Below are 21,115 nucleotides of genomic sequence, written 5' to 3'. Positions count from 1 at the left end.
GAGCCGAAATGAAGGATTGACCCAACTAGAGTATCAAAAAGCTTAAGTATTTGCTCAATTGAAAAATCTTCATGTTCAAATAATTTAAAAAGATTGAATAAGGAGAATGATGCATGCTGTGATAAGTATTTCTGGGTACGAAACCAATTGTCATTCTTGCAAAGCGTGATCCCAAGATATTTAAAGGAGTCAACGGTTTCAATTTGTGAGTTATATATATAAAAATTATGATACGTATGTCTCCCACGTTCAAAAATCATTGCCCTTTGTTTTAGCCCCCATATATTACAATAATCACCAATATTATTTAACATTGACTGTAATGTTTCAGGGGATGTAGCAAATAACACTTGGTCATCTGCATACAAGATGAGAAATAATTTGAGCTCATTAATGGTAAATATCCAATCAAGATACGTATTAATGTTCTGTATAATATCGTTAACAAATAGCATAAAGAGAAGAGGCGAACTTGGATCACCCTGTTGCAAGCCTATATGTGTATTGAAATATTCAGAATATGTATTTTTGTATCTAACACACGATTTGACGGAATTGTACATAGCTTTTATTGCCATCACAAGTTTAGAACTAACCTGTTCTGCAATTAATTTATGCCATTGAAAGGACCTTTCTATTTTATCGAAACACTGTTGGTAGTCTGTAAAGATGCAGTATAATTTGTTACCAGAATTCAGAACCTTTGTAATATCAGACTGTAAAATAAAGATACAATCGATAATAGATTTCCCTTTCTGAAATCCGAACTGATTCTGAGAAAGAGTATCGTGCGATCTTGCCCATACATTTAGTCTATTGAGTAATAATTGAGAGTAAACCTTTGCTAAAATATTTATCAATGTAATCCCTCTGTAATTCTTTGCCTCATTTACCGATTGCCCTTTTTAAATATCGGGGCTATAATACCCTCACCCCATGATGCTGGGTAGTTTCCAGAGTTGAAAATTTGATTAAAAAGACTGAGTAAAAATGGAGATATAATGTCATAACAAGATTTTAACATTTCACTCGTAATCTTGTCAGTGCCTGGAGACTTATTATTGTTTTGAGAAAAAATTGCCCTATGTAGCTCAGTTTCGCTAAAATTTCTATCTAATTCCTCATTTTCGCGACCCCTAGTCTCTGTATCTGGATGAGATTGGCCTGATTCTCCAAATAGTGTATGAAAATGATTAAAAAGATCATCTACAGAAAAGGAACTTGGGACTTCTTGAGTCTTTTTAATAGTTTTATTGACTGCTTTCCAAAATTGCCTTGGGGTTTTCTTCGACAGATTTTCTAACCTTTTTTTAAAGCATGTTTTTTAGCTCACCTTGGTGATCGCCGTGTGTCCGTCGTCGTCCGTCATCATAATTTTAGCCCAATCTTAATGAAACTTGGTCAGAATGTTACCCTCAATAATATCTTGGACAAATTTGATATTAGGTCATCTGGGGTCAGAAACTAGGTCACCAGATCAAATCAAAGGAAGAGCTTGTTAACACACTAGAGGTCGCAATTTTGGCCCAATCTTAATGAAACTTGGTCAGAAAGTTACCCTTAATAAAATCTTGGACGACTTTGATATTGGGTCATCTGGGGTCAAAAACCAGGTCAGATTGAGAGAAAGGCTTGTTAACACTCTAGAGGTCACAATTTTGGCCCAATCTTAATGAAACCTGGTCAGAATGTTATCCTAAATAAAATCTTGGACGAGTTTGATATTGGGTTATCTGTGGTTAAAAACTAGGTCACCGGGTCAAATCAAAGGAAAAGCTTGTTAGCACTGTAGAGGTCATATTTTTTACAGTATCTTCATGAAACTTTGTCAGAATGTTAATCTTGATGATTTCAAAATACAATTTGAATCTGAGTCATGTAGGGTTAAAAACTAGGTTACTAGGTCAAATAAAAGGAAAAACTATTTAACACTGTAGAGGCCACATTTATGACATATCTTAATGAAACTTGATCAGATTGTTAATCTTGATAATCCATAGGTCAGGTTTAAATCTGGGTCAGGTGGGGTCAAAAACTAGGTCACCAGGTATTTAAATCAAAGGAAAGCTTGTTAACACTCTAGAGGTCACAATTATGACCATATCTTAATGAAACTTGGTCAGAATGTTAATCTTGATGATCTTTAGGTCAAGTTAAAATCTGGGTCAGGTGGATTTAAAAACTAGGTCACAAGGTCAAATCAAAGGAAAAGCTTGTTAATAGTGGCCACTTTTATGACTGTATCTTCATGAAACTTAATCAGAATGTTAATCTTGATTTTCCATAGGTCAAGTTCAAATCTGGATCATGCGGGGGCAAATACTAGGTCACATGGTCAAATCAAATGAAAAACTGGTTAACACTTTAGAGGCTTCATTTTTGACCTTCTCTTAATGAAACTTGGTCAGAATATTGATCTTGATGATCTTTAGGTCAATAGGTCAGGTGAGCAATACAGGGCCTTCATGGCCCTCTTGTTTACTTTGTTATATCTCGTTCTAGCACGCACAAAACTTCGCCTAGACGCATCAGATTTATCTCTAACGGATGTGTTCCTTGCATTATTAAACAGTTTCTTTTCCTTGAAACAGTTTCAATCAAACCACTCAGACCGTTTATTATGCTTACGGGTATCTGAACTACGCCCTGACCTCGTATTACCAAAAACCTCAATGGACGCATTACTCAAAATTTTTGTAAAATTGTCAACAACCTCAGAGACCGGGACGGAATTCAGTTCATGTGTCAGTTTACTAAAATCATCCGCGTGTTGTTTTATTTTATCAACAAATAATTCGGCTTTGATAGCATCCCAGATAATTCTTTGTGTTTCCTTACATGACCCATTATCTAACGCTGGTTCATCCCTTTCAACCTGTTTACGAAGAAAATCTCAACGGTGCGTGATCCGAAAATTCAGTAAATGATAAAATCTCAAACTTATTCAAGGTATGTAAATCTTCACTGCTTAAAAGTAAGTAATCAACAGTGCTCTCCCCTTGCTGGGAACAGAAAGTAAAATTACAATTTCCCTTATCTGCCAACAAGCGCCCGTTAGCGATTACACAACCTGTCAATTAAGCGCCTACCTTGTGCGTCAGTAATTTTATCTCGACTTTTACGAGGTACTACTCTCGCACGTTATTTGTAACAATAACATGTTAAATGTTACTACTGAGAAAAGGGGAATCGGGTAGTGAAACCACTATCCGTGACAAAATAGTTGTACTAATTTTGAATAGTATTAACTATAAAGAAAACCCTGATTTACCATGAAGTAAACCTGAATTACCAATAGAGACATAATCGACTTTTCCGATAATGTTTTCGTTATCGTTCTCTATTTATAAAATGGCTGCCCTGTTTACAAATGACAAATGTTGATCAATGTACTTATCAAACTCGAAATAATCAGGCAAATCTGAGGTACGACTATTAAAGTCTCCGGAAACGTAAATTTTACCAAGTTCTTTGTATTTTAAGATATCAGATTCAATTTTATCCAAAAAAAATCAAATTCTTCTTTATTAATAACATTAGAAGAAGTCGGCGGAATGTATAAATGACAGATAAAACATCTTCATCAAAAATAAACTAGAGATGCTTTTGAGAAAAGCGCATGTCTCCCACAACTGCCCCTTAGATGATGAAAAATGTTAGTTTCTCTAGATGTTTTAGACGAGTGGATCCAATTAGATGGTCTGGATGAGTGGATCCAATCAGTAATTCAAGGGCCATAAATGAAAAGTGCCTGGGTGGATTTGGCTAGTTATCGAACTTGCGTAAGGTCTTATGGTCAAACACATTTTGTTCAAGTTTGGTGAAGATCGGATGAAAAATGTTCGACTTAGAGAGCGGACAAGAGTAAACAGATTTTTTCGGTAATTCAAGGGCAGTAACTCTAAAATGCCTAGACCGATTTGGCTAGTTATCGAACTTAGCCGAGTTCTCATGGTCAAACACATTTTGTTCAAGTTTGGTGAAGATCGGATGAGAAATGTTCGACTTAGAGTGCGGACAAGAGTAAAAAGGCCGATTTTTCGATAATTCAAGGGCCGTAACTCCTAAATGCCTGAACCGATTTGGCTAGTTATCGAACTTGGCAGAGGTCTCATGGTCAAACACATTTTGTTCAAGTTTAGTGAAGATCGGATGAGAAATGTTCGATTAAGAGTGCGGACATGAGTAAAGAGGCCAATTTCTCAATAATTCAAGGGCCGTAACTCCAAAATGCCTGGACCGATTTGGCAAGTTATCCAACTTGGCCGAGGTCTCATGGTCAAACACGTTTTGTTTAAGTTTAGTGAAGATTGGATGAGAAATATTCGAATTAGAGTGCGGACAAGAGTAAAAAGACCGATTTTTGGTAATTCAAGGGCCATAACTCCAAGACGCCTAGACCGATTTGGCTAGTTATCGAACTTGGCCGAGGTCTTATGGTCAAAAACATTTTGTTCAAGTTTGGTGAAAATCGGATGAGAAATGTTCGACTTAGAGTGCGGACAAGCTTTGTGACAGCCACACACACAGACACACAGACAGATTGGAGTAAATCAATATGTCTCCCACACCACAGTGTGGTGGGAGACATAATAATGACCTATCTAATTTTACCCAAATATATCCATACTGACTTTTATCAACAATGGTTATATACCTTTTCATGTAGTGTTTATAATACAATGAAATTCCACGACTTGACCTTCCTCTGTTCGTATTTTATGACTTATTACCTAAGATATGAGTATTTTCAAAGCCCACAATGTCATAGTTAAAGTAATCAGTTTTTGATATCCATATGTTTCATTAAAGAGAACTAAGTCATAATCGTTTAGAAATAACAAAAAATCACTGTCACATACACATGCATTGGTATCAAATAATTTTTACTCAATTAATCACAGAGTTTGGCGTAGACTCTTTATGCAGAAAACCGTATACGGCTAGTATAAAGAAGTTTACAGTAGTCAAGGAGGTTTGTTTGAAAAACGGCAAACAAGAGCTCGACGTTGAAATGTCACGTTTGTAAATGCACGTGTCATAGGTACCTACCTTTATAACAGATAGTTATGCTAGTCTATGAAATACACATACTGTAAAAGTACATATTTTATTAAATTTGATGGAAACATATCGCACCATTATCATTTTATTAAATTTGATGGAAACATATCGCACCATTTATTTTATGCTCTTCTGTGATATACTGAAATTTATCAGTGAAATAAAATTGATATTTTCACTGTTTCAAACAGTAAAAATATAATTTTTATTTTTCACTGGGGCGGAACTACATTTGAATGCGAAATGATATGAATTATAAATGATAGGAATTTCCTTGCAAAAAATTCTTCAGTAAAGGTAAAGATGTATAAAAAGAATAAAAGGATCATAAATATTTACATTTTATCATAATGAAATGTAAAAGAAATCAGGAAACGTAATAGAACTATTTATAGTTTTTTCTACAAAGCATCCCGACGTCGCGACATTATGATGTTATGAGGCGATGCATGTGACGTTGCGCGGAGAAACTGAATATAATTTGGTTAAAACATTGAAAATGCATAAAATAAATAGAAAATTTGTTTGTTTCAGTGTAATATCGAAATATGTTTCACTCGAGAACACCATAATTTACATTTTCACGAGTGGCGCAGCATTATAGTGTTCACTCGGTGAAATATATTTCGATTTTACACTGAAACAAACAAATATCCTCTATTTATTAACTTCTGTTAATTTTTGGCTGCATACTGCCAATTTCAGAATAGCTCGCCGTTTCAGTGTTTGCATCATACATTTGTAGTCACTGACTGATATCGATTTTCTTATTGTGAGTGGCTAATTTTGTAACCGTCATTTACATTAACTCCGCCCAAGTCGCGAGTCAAGTTATGTGGGTTTTTCCAATTGCCTGTCACAAATACTAGAATTTAATGACCGTACCATTTGACAATATGCAGTTAATCAGAGTCACATGTGCTTTTGAAAGTTTAAAATCATAACTATAGTTTTCCTATCATATCTTGTCCAACTCCTACAATTCTGGGCGTCGAACTTTGAAAAATCGAAATACATGTAGCATTTAGACACCAGACCCAGATAGACGCATAATTATACTAGTAGTGATCTCATCACATTGTATTTTACCGACGATCGGATTACATCTCATCATATGTAGCTTTTTACCATGTAGGAAAAAATATGTATTTGTTAAAAACATAATTGAGCCGCACCATGAGAAAACCAAAATAGTGCGTTTGCGACCAGCATGAATCCTGATCAACCTGCGCATCGGTGCACTCTACTCATGATTCTTACTGTTCGCTAATAGTTACTATAATTGCAATTGACGTTGAAAGCGAACAGCATAGATCCTGGCCAGACTACAGACGCACTATGTTGGTTTTCCCATATCGCGGCTCATATTTTTTTTTTTGTATAAGTAAATGTTTCCGTTGTCATTTAAACAGTGAGATTTAATAATGATAGATTCTTTATGACATTTAATTTGACGGATTGTATATATTTCAATATAAATTAACGGATATCTAAGCTTGTGAAATGTAAATATTTATTACTACGTCGTTTGTTTCTGGGTGTGACTGATGAGCCCCGTTAGGCTAGGTTTCGTAATTGTATATTCGAACAGTCTTTTGATTTGCTGGGCCTTTTTTGTGTTTTCTTTCACTGATTATAATGCATGTTATGTCGTCATCGACTCGCTTAGATAATCAGGCGGTTGTTTGTTATGTAGAAAGAAAGTTTGGTGAAAAGCAACTGTCATTTATAAACTAATGAAGCAGACGCCACAAAAATGTTCGATCATTTGTGATTTGATTTTTCAAGTGGTACAAACGATTCGCAAATGTCCCATACTTGCTTAAAGACAGCGAAGGTGAAGGGGCGAAAACAAAAAAATCTGTGAGCGTTATCGTCAATAAATGACGCCTTGAATAAAGACCAAGTACTCATGTCTGGGATGCTTGGCATAAGTGTTCATACTTTTCAGTATTCTAACCAAACAGCTCATTATGGCTTAAGTGTTGTTCATCAAAATTAATAAAAGAAATTTATAAATATTGAATAATGCAAACCTAATGAAAGCATCTCAATGAAGGCGCGACGTCGTTAAAATATGATCACCGTGCGCCGGGTTCGTGTAAGCAACTGTTTTCGAAGTAGCGTAACTCCTGACTGACTGTATGATCAGAATCACATCAAATTTGCAGTGCAGTGAGCAGAAAGATTGCGAATCACGATGGTATATGCATATAATGGTTATGCAAAACAACTTATTATATATAAAATAAACCTGATTGTGAAATAATCTCAAACTTATATAAAAGTGCCCTAAGTCGCATTTGTATAAAATGTTGGATAAATAAATACATGAATAATAACAAAAAAATGTCATGTGTTGCTAACAGCTATCATAGAAATATCAAGAAATATTAACAAATGCAGAATGAAACAAAACAAGTGAATGAAGTATTGCCATGCAATACAAAGACCCCTACTGGAAGGCACCTAATTTTCTCTACTGCAGTATAACATAATGAACTGATATCTGTCAATGATGTATAAACAATATTGTATTATATACACAATATGTTATAACAACGCATTTGGATTAAAATGTGCATATATAAAAACCTACAGTTATTTTCATATTGAAATGTTTTTGCCGATTATAAAAAAGGTTATCATATAAGTTATTTATAGTACCAACAAAGGGAAATTAATCTTAAAAAAAAAATCTATATAATGTAAGTCCACAAGAAACTCTTTACCAGGTAGAGATAGGTAAAAATACACCTAAAAATTGGATGAAACATGAATGTTGTACCACAGAAAAGTGGTCTCGATTTTTCTCTACGGCCAGTAATAAAAAGTTACAATAAAATCTATTTATAGTAAAAACAAAGGGACGTAATTCTAAAAACAAGGCTGCCTCAAGGTGGTGAACATTTGGTCCAAGTTACATCAAAATCTCTCAATGCATGAAGAAGAAATGTTCCGGACAAAGTCGTTCTTGAATTTGACCTTTGACCTCTAAATATGACCTTGACCTTAGACCTTGGGACCTGGTTCTTCGCATGACAATCCATCTTATGTTGGTAAACATTTGTGCCAAGTTACATCAAAATCCCTCCATGCATGAAGAAGAAATGCTCCAGATAATGTCATTCTTGTGTCTGACCTTTGGTCTCTAAGTGTGACCTTGACATTAGACCATGGGCCTGGGTTTTGCGCATAGCATGTTGTCTCATCCAGGGGAATATTTGTTCCAACTGATATCTAAATCCTGTTTTGTATGACAAAGTTATAGACTGGACAGAAAAAAATCCTACTGACCTTTGATCTCAAAGTGTGACCTTGACCTTAAAGCTAGGTTCTGGGTTTGCGCATGACAAGTCATCTCATCATGGGGAACATTTATGCCAAGTAATATTGTAATCCCTTGATGGATGACAGAGTTCTGGATCAGACAGGAAAAAAACCTTATTGACCTTTGACCTCCAACTGTGACCTTGACCTTTGAGCTAAGGGTCCGTGATTTGCGCAGGACAGGTCGTCTCATCATGAAAAACATTTGTGCCAAGAAATATTAAAATCCCTTAATGAATGTCAGAGTTATGGACCGGACACGAAACAGACCCTATTTATGCTATTTCGTGGACTGCGGGCTTTAACGCGCGACGTCATGGCGCAACGTACCGTTGTGCCATGACGTTACTTCCGGCCACAACGTTGTTATGATTAACTTGAGTATACAGCAATAAAAGGATCGAACCTGAAACACAACGCTTAGTTCATCTCTTTCATATACGACCACACACACACATTTTGGTGCCGTGACCAGGATAGAAATAGCAGAGATGATTCTACAGAAACTCCTAACACAGAGAAACGCCCAGAGAAACGTAGTGCAGCAATACTTAGAGAAAATCGAGGCGATCAAAGACGAAGCAAACTTCTCACCTATAAAGTACAATGCCGGTATGGAGTCATTGGAGGTGAAGTTTCAACAGCTCAAGGTACTTGATGAGAAATTTTCAAATCAGACAGATATCGAGGAACTCAACGATGAGACGTTACAGACGGAGATGTATTCCTTGGATCTATACATGCAGTTACAGCTATTGAAAGACTTTGGTAAGCAGAGAGAAGAACAAACAACGATAACACAATCAACATCGACAGAGCAAGGACAGAACACAAATGCGGTAATGACAGACAGCCAAACTGTAAGTGAACTTTCTAGAGTTTCCCATCCGTCCCAGTTTCATAAACTTCCTAATCTGGCCCTTCCCACATTTGATGGTAGTATTCTACGCTGGCAGATCTTTTGGGACTCGTTTGATTCCACAGTCCATAGTAACCCCAACCTAACTGATGTACAACGTTTCAGCTATCTTAAGAACCAATTAGAAGGCGAGGCTGAACGTACTATAGAAGGATTTGCCTTGACCAACGATAATTATAGCAGAGCGGTCAGTCTGTTAAAGGAAGATTTGGTCAGGTACATAAGATCACCCATGCTACAATGCAGGCGTTACTTAGTTTACCAGCACCCGGTAATGCATTGCCTAGTCTACGAAACTTCCATGATAAACTAGAGGCATATATAAGAAGTCTAGAGTCACTTGGTGAATGTCAGGAATCAAACGGAAATTTACTAGTCCCCATTGTTATAGATAAACTCCCCTCCGAGATAAGACGCAATATGACACGTAACCATGGTAACAATCGCTGGCAGTTATGTGAGCTTAGAGAGGCTATACGTACAGAGCTAGACATAATAGAAGCTGGTGATAGTATATCTACAGGACAGCAAGGGCTATATAGCTATAGTACAACAGCATAATTCTTGACCGAAACCCACGTTAAAACCCACAAACCAGGTAACAGACTAAATATTCGCCAAACCCCGGTCCATACTCAAACAACCAAGAAGTGTGCATTTTGTGAAGGTGACCACGCCCATAATGACTGTACTCAATACACTGATTATACTGCTAGAATACAGATCGTTAAGCAGAAACAACTATGTTTTAATTGTCTGAAGTCGCACCGTATTGTTAATTGTCGCGCTACAGGTAGATGTCGCAAATGCAACAAACACCATCATACTAGTATATGTAACAATGGTGTAATCAGAAATCAACCACAGACCCGGCCTGAAATATCTTCTACCATAAGACCAGAAGCTGCTATATTTCATTCTACGTCTAGAAATGTCAACGCAGGTGTTTTGCTAAAAACTGCGACAGCAACAGTAAGTTCCGGAAGTATAGACGCGGCTGCGAACATACTGCTAGACGAGGGTGCGCAAAGATCCTTTATAACAGAAGATCTAGCCAATCAGTTGAAATTAACACGTCAGCGTCCTGAAACAATTTCCCTTTCCACATTTGGTAACCATGACAACAGACTAATGCATCTTGATACAGCAACCGTGCATATTGTAACAGACGAGCGTGAATTGATACCAATCCATGTACTAATTGTCCCCAGCATAGCTACGCCCATGAGTAACAGAACCATACATCAAGTGTCTAAATACAGTTACCTGAGAGACCTAAAACTAGCCCATCACATAACCGGAGAAATGATATTCAATATATCTATACTGATTGGAGCAGATTACTACTGGACGATAGTAGAAGACCAGATTATAAGAGGAGAAGGACCGACAGCTGTGAAATCCAAGCTGGGATACTTGTTATCGGGACCAGTAGCAGACGATAGACATCGTAACGTGAACCAATCAGAACACGTGATGAATGTTAGTATAACCTCACGTGCAGCAGACGAAATGTCATTAGAGCGATTCTGGAAATTAGAGAGTATGGGAATTCTACCAGAGGATGAAGACACGAAAGATACCAGCGTGTTACAACAGTACAAGGATACGTGCATTGATATCGAAGATGGACAGTATATAGCCAAACTACCGTGGAAGCAGGAACACCCTACCCTACCGACGAACTACAACGTCACTCTACGACGTACTGAGAACACCATACGTAGACTATCCAAAGAACCCAAAATGCTGCAGTTCTACAGTAAAATAATCTCAGATCAAGAGAACCGCGGATTTATTGAAAAAGTTAGTGACGTCACAGAGACTCAAACCAGGGTTCATTACATACCGCATCATCCCGTACGTAAAGAATCAAGTACCACCCCAGTTCGGATAGTGTATGATTGCAGTTGCAAATAGACTAAAGACCATGCCAGCTTAAACGACTGTCTTGAATCCACACCGCCAGATCTTAACGATATCACATCCATTTTGCTCAGGTTTAGACTACACAGATATGCAGTGACAGCTGATATAGAGAAAGCCTTTTTACAAATAGGACTCCACAAAGATGACCGTGATGTAACTCGTTTCTTCTGGCTCAGCAATCCAAACGACCCAAACAGCCCTCTTGTGACCTATAGGTTCAAATCCGTTCTTTTCGGTGCCACGTGCTCGCCTTTCATACTGAGTGCCGCTATTAGTAAACACCTTGACAACAACACGCACGTGAAAGCTGCATCAACTATTGAACGTGATTTGTACGTTGACAATGTACTATCCAGTTTTAGAGATGAGGATGAGTTATTAAAGTTTTACCGCGAATCCAGAAACCTTCTATCTAGTACCAAAATGAATCTACGATCATGGGCTTCCAACAGTCTAGAAATACAGAAGTTAGCAGCAGACGACAAAGTTGCTGAAGAAGACGAATCAAGCAAAGTGCTAGGAATGCTATGGAATACAAAATCAGACACGCTTACATTCGCACAGAGAGATATTCCAGTCTTAGACAGTGTAACAAAACGAGATATATTGAAGTTTTCCTCTCGCATATACGACCCTCTTGGCTTACTTAGCCCGGTGACCGTTCGCGCAAAACTACTTATGCAAGATATTTGGAAACAGAAAGTAGACTGGGATGAACCATTATCAGATGAGTATCTACAGAAATGGAATACGCTAACAACAGATTTATGCTCTTGTCACGATACCCATCTCAGCAGACGATATTTACCATCCAGCGACACTATCCAACAGTCTTTTGAATTGCACGTGTTTGTGGATGCAAGCATTCAAGCATACGGAGCAGCAGTTTACATTAGCAACAACATACAATCAAGAATCGTGATATCGAAGAACAGAATTGCACCAGTGAAGCCATTGACCCTCCCGAAGCTTGAACTCATGGCTGCAGTTGTAGGCGCACGCATAGCTAAACATGCACAGGATTCATTACAAATAGAAAAAGTAACGTTTTGGTCCGACAGTCAGATTGTTTTGAGTTGGTTATCGAGCGATAAACCATTACAGCGATTTGTTAGAAATCGAGTCGATGAAATAAAGAGTTTGAGTGGCGACTTTCCTTGGCGATACTGCCGTACGAAAAATAATCCAGCCGACTTATTGACTAGAGGAATCACAGCACGAGACCTAAGTACGAGTACCCTGTGGGAATCCGGACCTACCTGGCTTACAGACAAACTTCAATGGCCAACCTGGAACGATAGAAATTCTACATCTTTACAAAAGAACACACAAGAGCTGATATCGCACGACTTACATACCACTTCAGTACAGTATACTTCAGATAACACCATTTATACTACGGGAATTAGTCAGATAGTAGACATTAACCGATACAGCAAGCTGAATAGATTATTGAACGTGACAGCGTACGTGCTTAGATTCGCTTCAAATTGCCGTTCGCCACGTACAGACCGGAAACTAGGTAGTTTGACATCACACGAAGTGAACACGGCTAGGAATATTTGGATAAAAGATATTCAACAATCTACATTTACCCAAGAAATAGTCTCTATGGAAACCGGATCAGCTCGTGCAACGCTAGTGAGACAACTTAGACTATACATTGATGAAAACGGTTTCATACGATGTCGTGGCAGAATTCACAATGCACCGGTAGATAAACAAACTAAGTTTCCGTACCTGTTACCAGACAAGCACAACTATACCAGACTACTCATTCAAGATACACACGAGAGATTACTACATTCCGGCGTATCATCTGTCGTTACCCAGTTACGCCAGCTATACTGGATACCTTCTATACGACGTAGCGTCCAGTCTGTATTGAAGAAATGTGTAGCTTGTAAGAAAGTCAACGGACGACCTTACATGTCCCCAGACGCCCCGCCCTTACATAAGATACGAGTTGAAGATGCAAAGCCATTCCATGTAACTGGTATAGATTTTTCAGGAGCGCTACACGTACGTGACCGTGACAGTAGAGAAATGAAGGCATACGTTTGTTTGTTTACTTGTGCTTCAACCAGAGCAGTACATCTTGAATTAGTTCCAGATATGACAACAGATACATTCATACATGCACTAAGGCGGTTTTGCTGCAGACGATTTGTTCCGGAAGTCATTATGTCCGATAACGCAACGACGTTCCACGCATCATCACGTTACGTACATGAACTATTTCAAGATGAGCGAGTACAGCATAACCTTACCACACGCGGCATAGAATGGAAATTCATTCCAAAGAGAGCTCCCTGGCACGGCGGATGGTGGGAGCGGTTGATCGGACTGACCAAGGAAACACTGAAGAAAGTACTTGGACGTTCATTTGTCACATACCAGACATTAAGTACAGTAGTTACTGAGACAGAAGCGATTCTTAACGACCGACCGCTAACATATGTCACATCCGATAGTTCAGACCCAGAGCCGTTAACACCGTCACACCTGATGTTTGGCAGACGATTTACCTCCCTTCCGTTTTCACACAACGATACAGACAATCTCGATCTGACCAGTGGTAACCTTAGCAACCACCAGTCTATTATTAAACAGGCTCGTATTCAACAGACGCTGGTCGAACACTTCTATCAACGTTGGCGCCGGGAGTACCTGACGGGCCTCAGAGAAAATCATCAGGCGACAGGGAATAACTCGCAGACGATTTCAGTTGGAGATGTTGTCCAAATACATGACGAGACGCCGAGAAAGCGCTGGAGACTAGCCGTGGTACAACAACTAATCCCTGGTAAAGACGGACTATTTCGCTCAGCTGTGGTCAAGACGTCCACAGGAGTAACTAACAGACCACTCGTGAAGCTGTTCCCATTAGAAGTGAGACAAGAAAACACATAAACTGACTTTCTATATATTTAGTGAAATACATTGTGTACAAACAGAGACACTTTCATAATTAAGTGATACATAATTAGTGATTGAGATTTAAACGTGAAGAGTATTGTTTACTGATCAACATAGACTTAACTATTCTATGTGTGTAACTATTTCTATTTTTCAGAGACGTTATAAAATTATCAAAGAGAAACATTTCGACATTTCAGTTTACATGATTTTGAGATATTTTGTTCATATGTATCAATTACTATAGTTTTACAGGTATCTTTTGTGGGCCCGGAGAATGTCGTGGACTGCGGGCTTTAACGCGCGACGTCATGGCGCAACGTACCGTTGTGCCATGACGTTACTTCCGGCCACAACGTTGTTATGATTAACTTGAGTATACAGCAATAAAAGGATCGAACCTGAAACACAACGCTTAGTTCATCTCTTTCATATACGACCACACACACACATGCACTGCTAAATGTGACCTTAACCTTTGAGCTAGGGGTCTGAAAGTTGTGCAGTACACATTGTCTTATTGTGAGGTACATTTGTGCCAAGTAATATTAAAATCCCTTCATGGATGGCAGAGTTATGAACCGGACAGGACAAAAGCCCTGTTGACCTCTGACCTCCAATTGTGACCTTGACCTTTGAGCTAGGGGTCCGGGTTTTGCGCACGACACGTCGTCTCATCATGGGGAACATTTGCGCCAAGTAATATTAAAATCCCTTCATAGATAGAGTGTTATGGACCGGACAGGAAAAAGCCCTGTTGATTTCTGACCTCCAATTGTGACCTTGACCTTTGAGCTAGGGGTCCGGGTTTTGCGCATGACACGTCGTCTCATCATGGGGAACATTTGTGCCAAGTAATATTAACATCTCTTCATGGATGACAGAGTTATGGACCGGACACGAAATTGCGGACGGACAGACAGACAGACGGACGGACGAAATGACGCATTCCTATAGTCCCCGAAACTGGTTTTCAACCAGTAGGGGACTAATAACACTATCCTGAAAATGAAAATACGAACTGAGACAGCTCTGTGTATAAAGATGTCTTTCAAAGTCTGTGAACTTACATATTTCATGTCGCGTCATATCAAATTTAAGCCAAAGTAATTATCTCTTGTATACTTCAGATACGTTAAGTTGCTAACCTTCACAGATATTTCATCGCCTGCTTTGAGATCTGCCAGTGATGAAACGTAGCTACTGTAGGAATTGAAATATCTGTTTCCGGAAACAGTGTGAGGCTGCAGGTTTGAAACTATTTCCGTTTCTAACTCAGAAAGAATGTTGAATTTATAGACTCCATGTTTTATTGGTTTGTTTGCATCACTTATATTTGGTTTTCCTGTTGTGGGGCTACATGGCTCAAAGAAGTCAACAAATGAATAGATAAAGTATGTTCCGGAAACCGGTACAACTAGCCGTCCATTTCTGTACCGGATACCGTATCTTAGAAAGCCACTTGTGTCATAGAGTTCTCGGCCGTGTCGCCATACTCTGATTGGTGTCATTTCCTGACCAACATCAGCTGAAAATATAACTGCATATGAATTGTTACATTAAAAACCGTAGGAAGAAGATTTTGATAGCAATGCATTGAGATAAAATATAGTCAAACGTTTGCCAGAAACGTAATTGCTGTTCAGTGCTTTGATTACTTCTTTGATTATTACACTCCATTGAAGGAATAAAAAAAGGAGCAAAAGCGTACTTTTATTAATTTCAACACGACGACATGTGTACTTCTGAAATCATTCCGAGGACCTTATAACATCTCCGGAGTGTTTTAATTAATTTAAACATGTTTCTGCTATATATTATTTCGAATTTCATTTTTATGCGTAAAATCGTAGATCAAATATGGCTAGCGCTGTTGGGGCGTAACAATAAAGATAAGAATGATTAATTTTGTCTTATTAGAATAAAAGGTAAATGTACAATTGTTTTCCTACGAGAGAGAAATTCACTTAAAAGTGCCACTGCTTTTATAGATTCAAGTGTTTATTGAATGAATCTTAGAAAATCGTGCAGGTTATTTCATTTCAAAATCAGTTAGTAGTTAATAATATCTCTTCACAAACGTAAAAGAAATGTCGTAACTTTTGTTGAACAAAGCAATAGTCAAGGCTTTGTCTGTTGTTAAATTTTTGTTGGGGTTAACATGCCAAACATAAACTCTCAGTTTCTTTAATTCCACTTTAAGGAGACAGAAGCATTTTTTCAGTCAAATAGTTTTCAAGAAAACGCGTTATGGACCGTGAATCAAGACATTTGTTTCACATTTGATAGATAATAAATATTGTATGTGACCTCGAATCTTTTGTTATAAGGCAAACGAATTTTGGAGTAGTCATGCGATAGTACCTGCTGTAGGACGCATGAAATCATAAGTTCGTCCATAAATTTACCAAAACCTGTAAGGAATATATATAGTTTTGCTGGCATAAAATATTGAAATGGCCCTCGTAACACATACTTTATACAATATAGAAAGAGAGACAACTCCGCTTGTACTATTTCTGCCATTCTTACACGACCCGATTTATTTGCCATTAAACAAAGTAGACGAAAACTGCTAGTTTCTTCGCATCTGAACTAAAAGACAAATCACCGTTTGGAATACAGTATTTCGCAATGATATTTCCATTTCATAATAAGTCTTAAGTATGGATAACCCTACCTTCTCTTAGGTCCGGTAGCTCTTTCCCAGTCACTTTAGCTGCAGGTTTCATCTCCCAGTAGTATTTGTCATAAATGGCCATTAAGCGGACTCTGTTTTCATCCAGATATTTTTGTTGTCTTTCTTCATCTTCCTGCTTTATTCTTTCGTACTCATTAGATATAACCTAAGGCAAAGTAAAGACTTTTTTTATCGTATTAATAAGAGTTTATCTTCCTGCAATGAAAACATAAATCTCATATTTTCTGGCTGATCATAACTTGTAGAAAAAAATCACACAAGCTTCTTTAAATCTGGTAAAATAATAATAATAATAATAATAATAATAATAATAATAATAATAACAATAATAATTCTGCCGTACTTATGTAAGGTTATCTGAAATCATGACATGAAATCAGAAAATTATGAAGATGAATCTGAAAATTATGAAGATGAATCTGAAAAAAGAATCATGAGGATGAATCTGAAAATCATGATATGAACCTGAAAAATATCTTGACGATGGATCTGAAAATCATGAAATGAACCTGAAAAATATCTTGACGATGGATCTGGAAATCATGAAATGAACCTGAAAAATATCTTGACGATGAATCTGAAAATCATGAATCTAAAAAAAAAACGAATCTAAAAATAAGGAAGATGAATCTGAAAATCATGAAGATGACCGTATTTTCTCATGGAAAAGTTGTTGTTGGTTTGATCAAAAACAGAAATTTATACTTCCTATCTTTACAGAATCAAATTTAAGAGCTTTGACCAATAACGGTTTAGCTGGTGGCATTTTTCATAAATGAGATTTTTTATATGGACCCTTTGCACATCTTCGTTTCAGTCCACTTTTTGTGTTAGACAGATATATGCAATTTATCTTTGTTTTCACGCAGCCAGGTTTCCAAAGTTTTTTTATTTGCATCCAGAATACAGTTTCATGTGCATTGTATAACTGTATTTTCTTTCCTTTCAGGATGTCAGAAATTACTTCTAACATCCTCGACATTTGTAATCATATTAAATGTAGACAAGAAAACAAACAATCATTTATTACCTTTCATTTACAGTTTCAGTGAAACTTGTTGCTTGGGCATGTTACATTGAACGGAAGGAAGGTTTGGTTTCGGGATGCTGTAAAGATCATTAGCATTTAGCAAAGTTCTGTTTGTTCAACGTTATAGGTGCACAGATCAGTGTGCAGGTGCATAAATTAGTGTATATCCTTAGGACGGCCAGCACATATTTATGCAATCTCGCCAGGCATATGTATGTTTTTGACAACACAGAAAATGACGTCACTCGACCTTCAGCTATTTCCGGAAGTAAATAAAATGAAAGTAGAAATGCTAAACTTGAAAACGAAAGCCGCAGTTTGATTCGTAGATAGTCAGGGGTCACGCGCAGGGGTCACCCCGTCTAAATGTATGCGCGTGGACTTCATTTTTTTTTTGCTATTCGGGAGCCAATTTTCAGCACTTTATTACGATTTGAAATTACCTGGGCTTTAGTACAGCATGTCTGCGTTTAATCTACGAGAAAATATTTTAGCTCTGGATAAACAGAAATCCCACAGGGCTCCGTAACGGATCAAGGGTACATTGATAATTTTGGAACTTCATCAAATCGCTCAAAATGTCATTTTTGATGTTGTCTGAGAGTGTCAGTATATGCCTCAGATGTAAGATATAACCGTATTTGAGAGCTGCAGACCTAGACATTTCAGAAATGTTTTCAAAATAAGTTTCGTGTAATAAATGTTGTTTCTACGGAAGCGTGAAAGGGCCATCAGACGCTAATACGTTTTAGTACTTAAAGGCTGCGGAAAGGATATGTGCACAAATTAATATTCAAGTGCACGAATTAGTGTAAAGGTGCACAGATCAGTATATAGGTGCACATATTAATATGTAAGTGCTGGAAATGTTGGAGGTATTTTTAGACTCTCTTTGGTCAAGGTCATTGTAACTTAAAATAAAATTTCCACTCCTGCTCAGTTAGTTCATTAACAGTAAAACAGGGTGTCGGGTGTAAGACTACTGCACTGACGAAAAAAACGTTTGCCCTTACGCTTCTTAAAATATAATTTCTACCTTCCACAAAATACCTTCAGTTATGATAAAGGTTGAAGGAAAGATTAGATATTCTCTGTCACTGCTACTTATAATGGAATTTCCGTTTGTGATTGATAACTCACACAATACATTTCTTATCCATCTTATGGCGACAGAAGTGGGAAACCAGGTTTCTAGGAATGCATAGTTCAATACATTTTCTAGTCCTTTCAGTTTCTCTTCCTGTTTTCATATATTATTCGAAGAGGAACCCAATCGTGAGTAATTTATCACACGATGTAACGAGAAACGTTCGGCGCATGTTACTGTATTCGGCACAGGATGATATTGTCAGAGCACAAGTAGGGTGCTATTTTCGGAGTATAATGCTATTTCTGGCGAATGTTGCTGTTTTCGGTACAGGATGTTGTGTTCGGCGCAGGATAGATAAGTTAATTTGAAATATCTTGTCTGTTAAGTGTTCTCCTCAAGTATATACCCGGTACCTACCCCCTCCCCCAACACTTGCCGTATCATGTAGCAAGTCTCAAACCTCGTACAATTGTGAAATATGTTGATTTAAAGGAACACGGGAAAGTTAAAAATGAACCTTTACGCAATTCTCTGAAATTATAATGATTAAAGCAACATTTCCTAAGAAATTATATAACAATGATATAAAAAATCAGAAGCGAAAAAGAAGCAAAAGGTAAAGAAAGTAAGTCAAAGTAATTCAATGAAATTAAAAGAAATAGAAATAAATAAAACAAAACATTTCTTTTTAAAAATCCGACAGGATAACAGATAAGAATACATTGCCCGTTTTTTGTTATACAGGTTTAGAGTAAATTTATAAAATAATATTAAGACATAACACTTGAAACACTTACTCTCATAAGATAATCATGTAGAATACGAGGTGTTTTGCCACATATTAATTTTCCTTGTTCATTCGGCAGACATACGGTGTCATGTTTAATGGTTGTCGGCAGGTCTGGCATAGACCAGACAAGCGCAAGAACGATAGATAAAACGACAACAACCAAACCTAGTACACTAATTACCAGCCACTTCATCACAGGTCCCATTACTTTGTCCCTTTTTATCCGAATAAAAGATCCGTTTTCAACTACTGCACTTTATTTATTTTCCTATATTTTTTCTATATAACTTCCTTCAGATAACAGTATCAACAACAGTAGGTGGTGACAACTTGATATATGTACTTAAAAAATCTTTGATGTTTCCCGTGAAACAGAAAGTAGCAACAAGTACTTTAGTTATATATATTTTATTTTGGCTTAAAATAGGGAAAGAAAATACGTTATATTTTTTCTACTCTCAAAAGATATCCTACGAGTGATCCAATTATTGCAATTTCTTCTATTTGTACTAACACGTAAACTTCCTCCCACTCACTCTAAATATAAAAATATCTTTCCTGAAACCAGATCAGTCAGTTACAAGGCTAACGTTTTTGCAACAAATCATTCTGTACAAATGTTTAAAGTCCGATACAAAATGTATATTGTTAGAATCACATTTACATACTCCTTCCTCTGTAGGTTCTAGATATTGTACCGAGTACCTGAGAGATAAGCGGAATATATGCAGTATTGGTTTCTGCGTTGCTGAGAAAAGAATAGCTGGATTAACATAAGAAAGCGGCCTACAATTTTCGGAAAATGAAACAAAAACGGTTACTGCCAACCTATAAAATAGATATTTTTGTCTGATTAGACGTCAATGCAATAAAAGCAAATTATTTAGCATGTTGTCATTTACTTTAGAAATTACTAAAAAATAGGAAGTTATTTTCTTATGCCATTCATACGTACCACTTTCTGTGTTCCTGACCCCGATTTACCTTGATTTTATAAACGCTCTATCAAACCATTTCCATGACATTCACAACAGACATTGCTCTTAGATAAATATCAAATCTTTCTTTCGAGAGAGCTATTTAACTGGGTTACTGAAGGTCAGTGATTCAGCCGAAGAGTCCGAACAAGAAACAATGTCATTTAGAGCATCTGTGGGCTTCCTCCCACATCAACATCTTGGGAGAGCAAAAAACGGAAAACAAAATAAAGCCAGAATCAATCATCTTATGCCAGAGGTTTGATGCACTGGCTTTCCAACCCGGCTTTACATATATGTCTCACTACATCCGAGGTGAGGGAATGTACCAGGCTCCAAGATCGGAGCGCTGAAGTATGGGACAAA

The 21,115-nt window shown here is 37.4% G+C and overlaps 2 protein-coding genes across 2 annotated transcripts; one reads left to right on the top strand and one right to left on the bottom strand.

Annotated features, from left to right (window-relative positions):
• The first annotated feature begins 8,885 nt into the window (after positions 1-8,885).
• LOC123560863 (uncharacterized) lies at positions 8,886-14,155 on the top strand. Its single transcript, XM_053547080.1, has 3 exons — positions 8,886-9,529; positions 10,168-11,211; positions 11,314-14,155. The coding sequence occupies exons 1-3, from the start codon at positions 8,886-8,888 to the stop codon at positions 14,153-14,155; spliced, it is 4,530 nt and encodes a 1,509-aa protein (XP_053403055.1).
• A 1-nt stretch (position 14,156) lies between these two features.
• Positions 14,157-20,776, bottom strand: LOC128545995 (uncharacterized). The gene is made up of 3 exons (XM_053547878.1): positions 19,780-20,776; positions 16,842-17,007; positions 14,157-15,689 (listed from the first exon to the last, which is right to left on the bottom strand). The coding sequence occupies exons 1-3, from the start codon at positions 19,975-19,977 to the stop codon at positions 15,247-15,249; spliced, it is 807 nt and encodes a 268-aa protein (XP_053403853.1). The 5' UTR covers positions 19,978-20,776; the 3' UTR covers positions 14,157-15,246.
• Positions 20,777-21,115: the final 339 nt, after the last annotated feature.

This window comes from Mercenaria mercenaria, chromosome 7, assembly GCF_021730395.1.
Source record: "Mercenaria mercenaria strain notata chromosome 7, MADL_Memer_1, whole genome shotgun sequence".
Taxonomy (NCBI): domain Eukaryota; kingdom Metazoa; phylum Mollusca; class Bivalvia; order Venerida; family Veneridae; genus Mercenaria; species Mercenaria mercenaria.
This window is presented reverse-complemented; position numbering and strand designations above follow the sequence as displayed.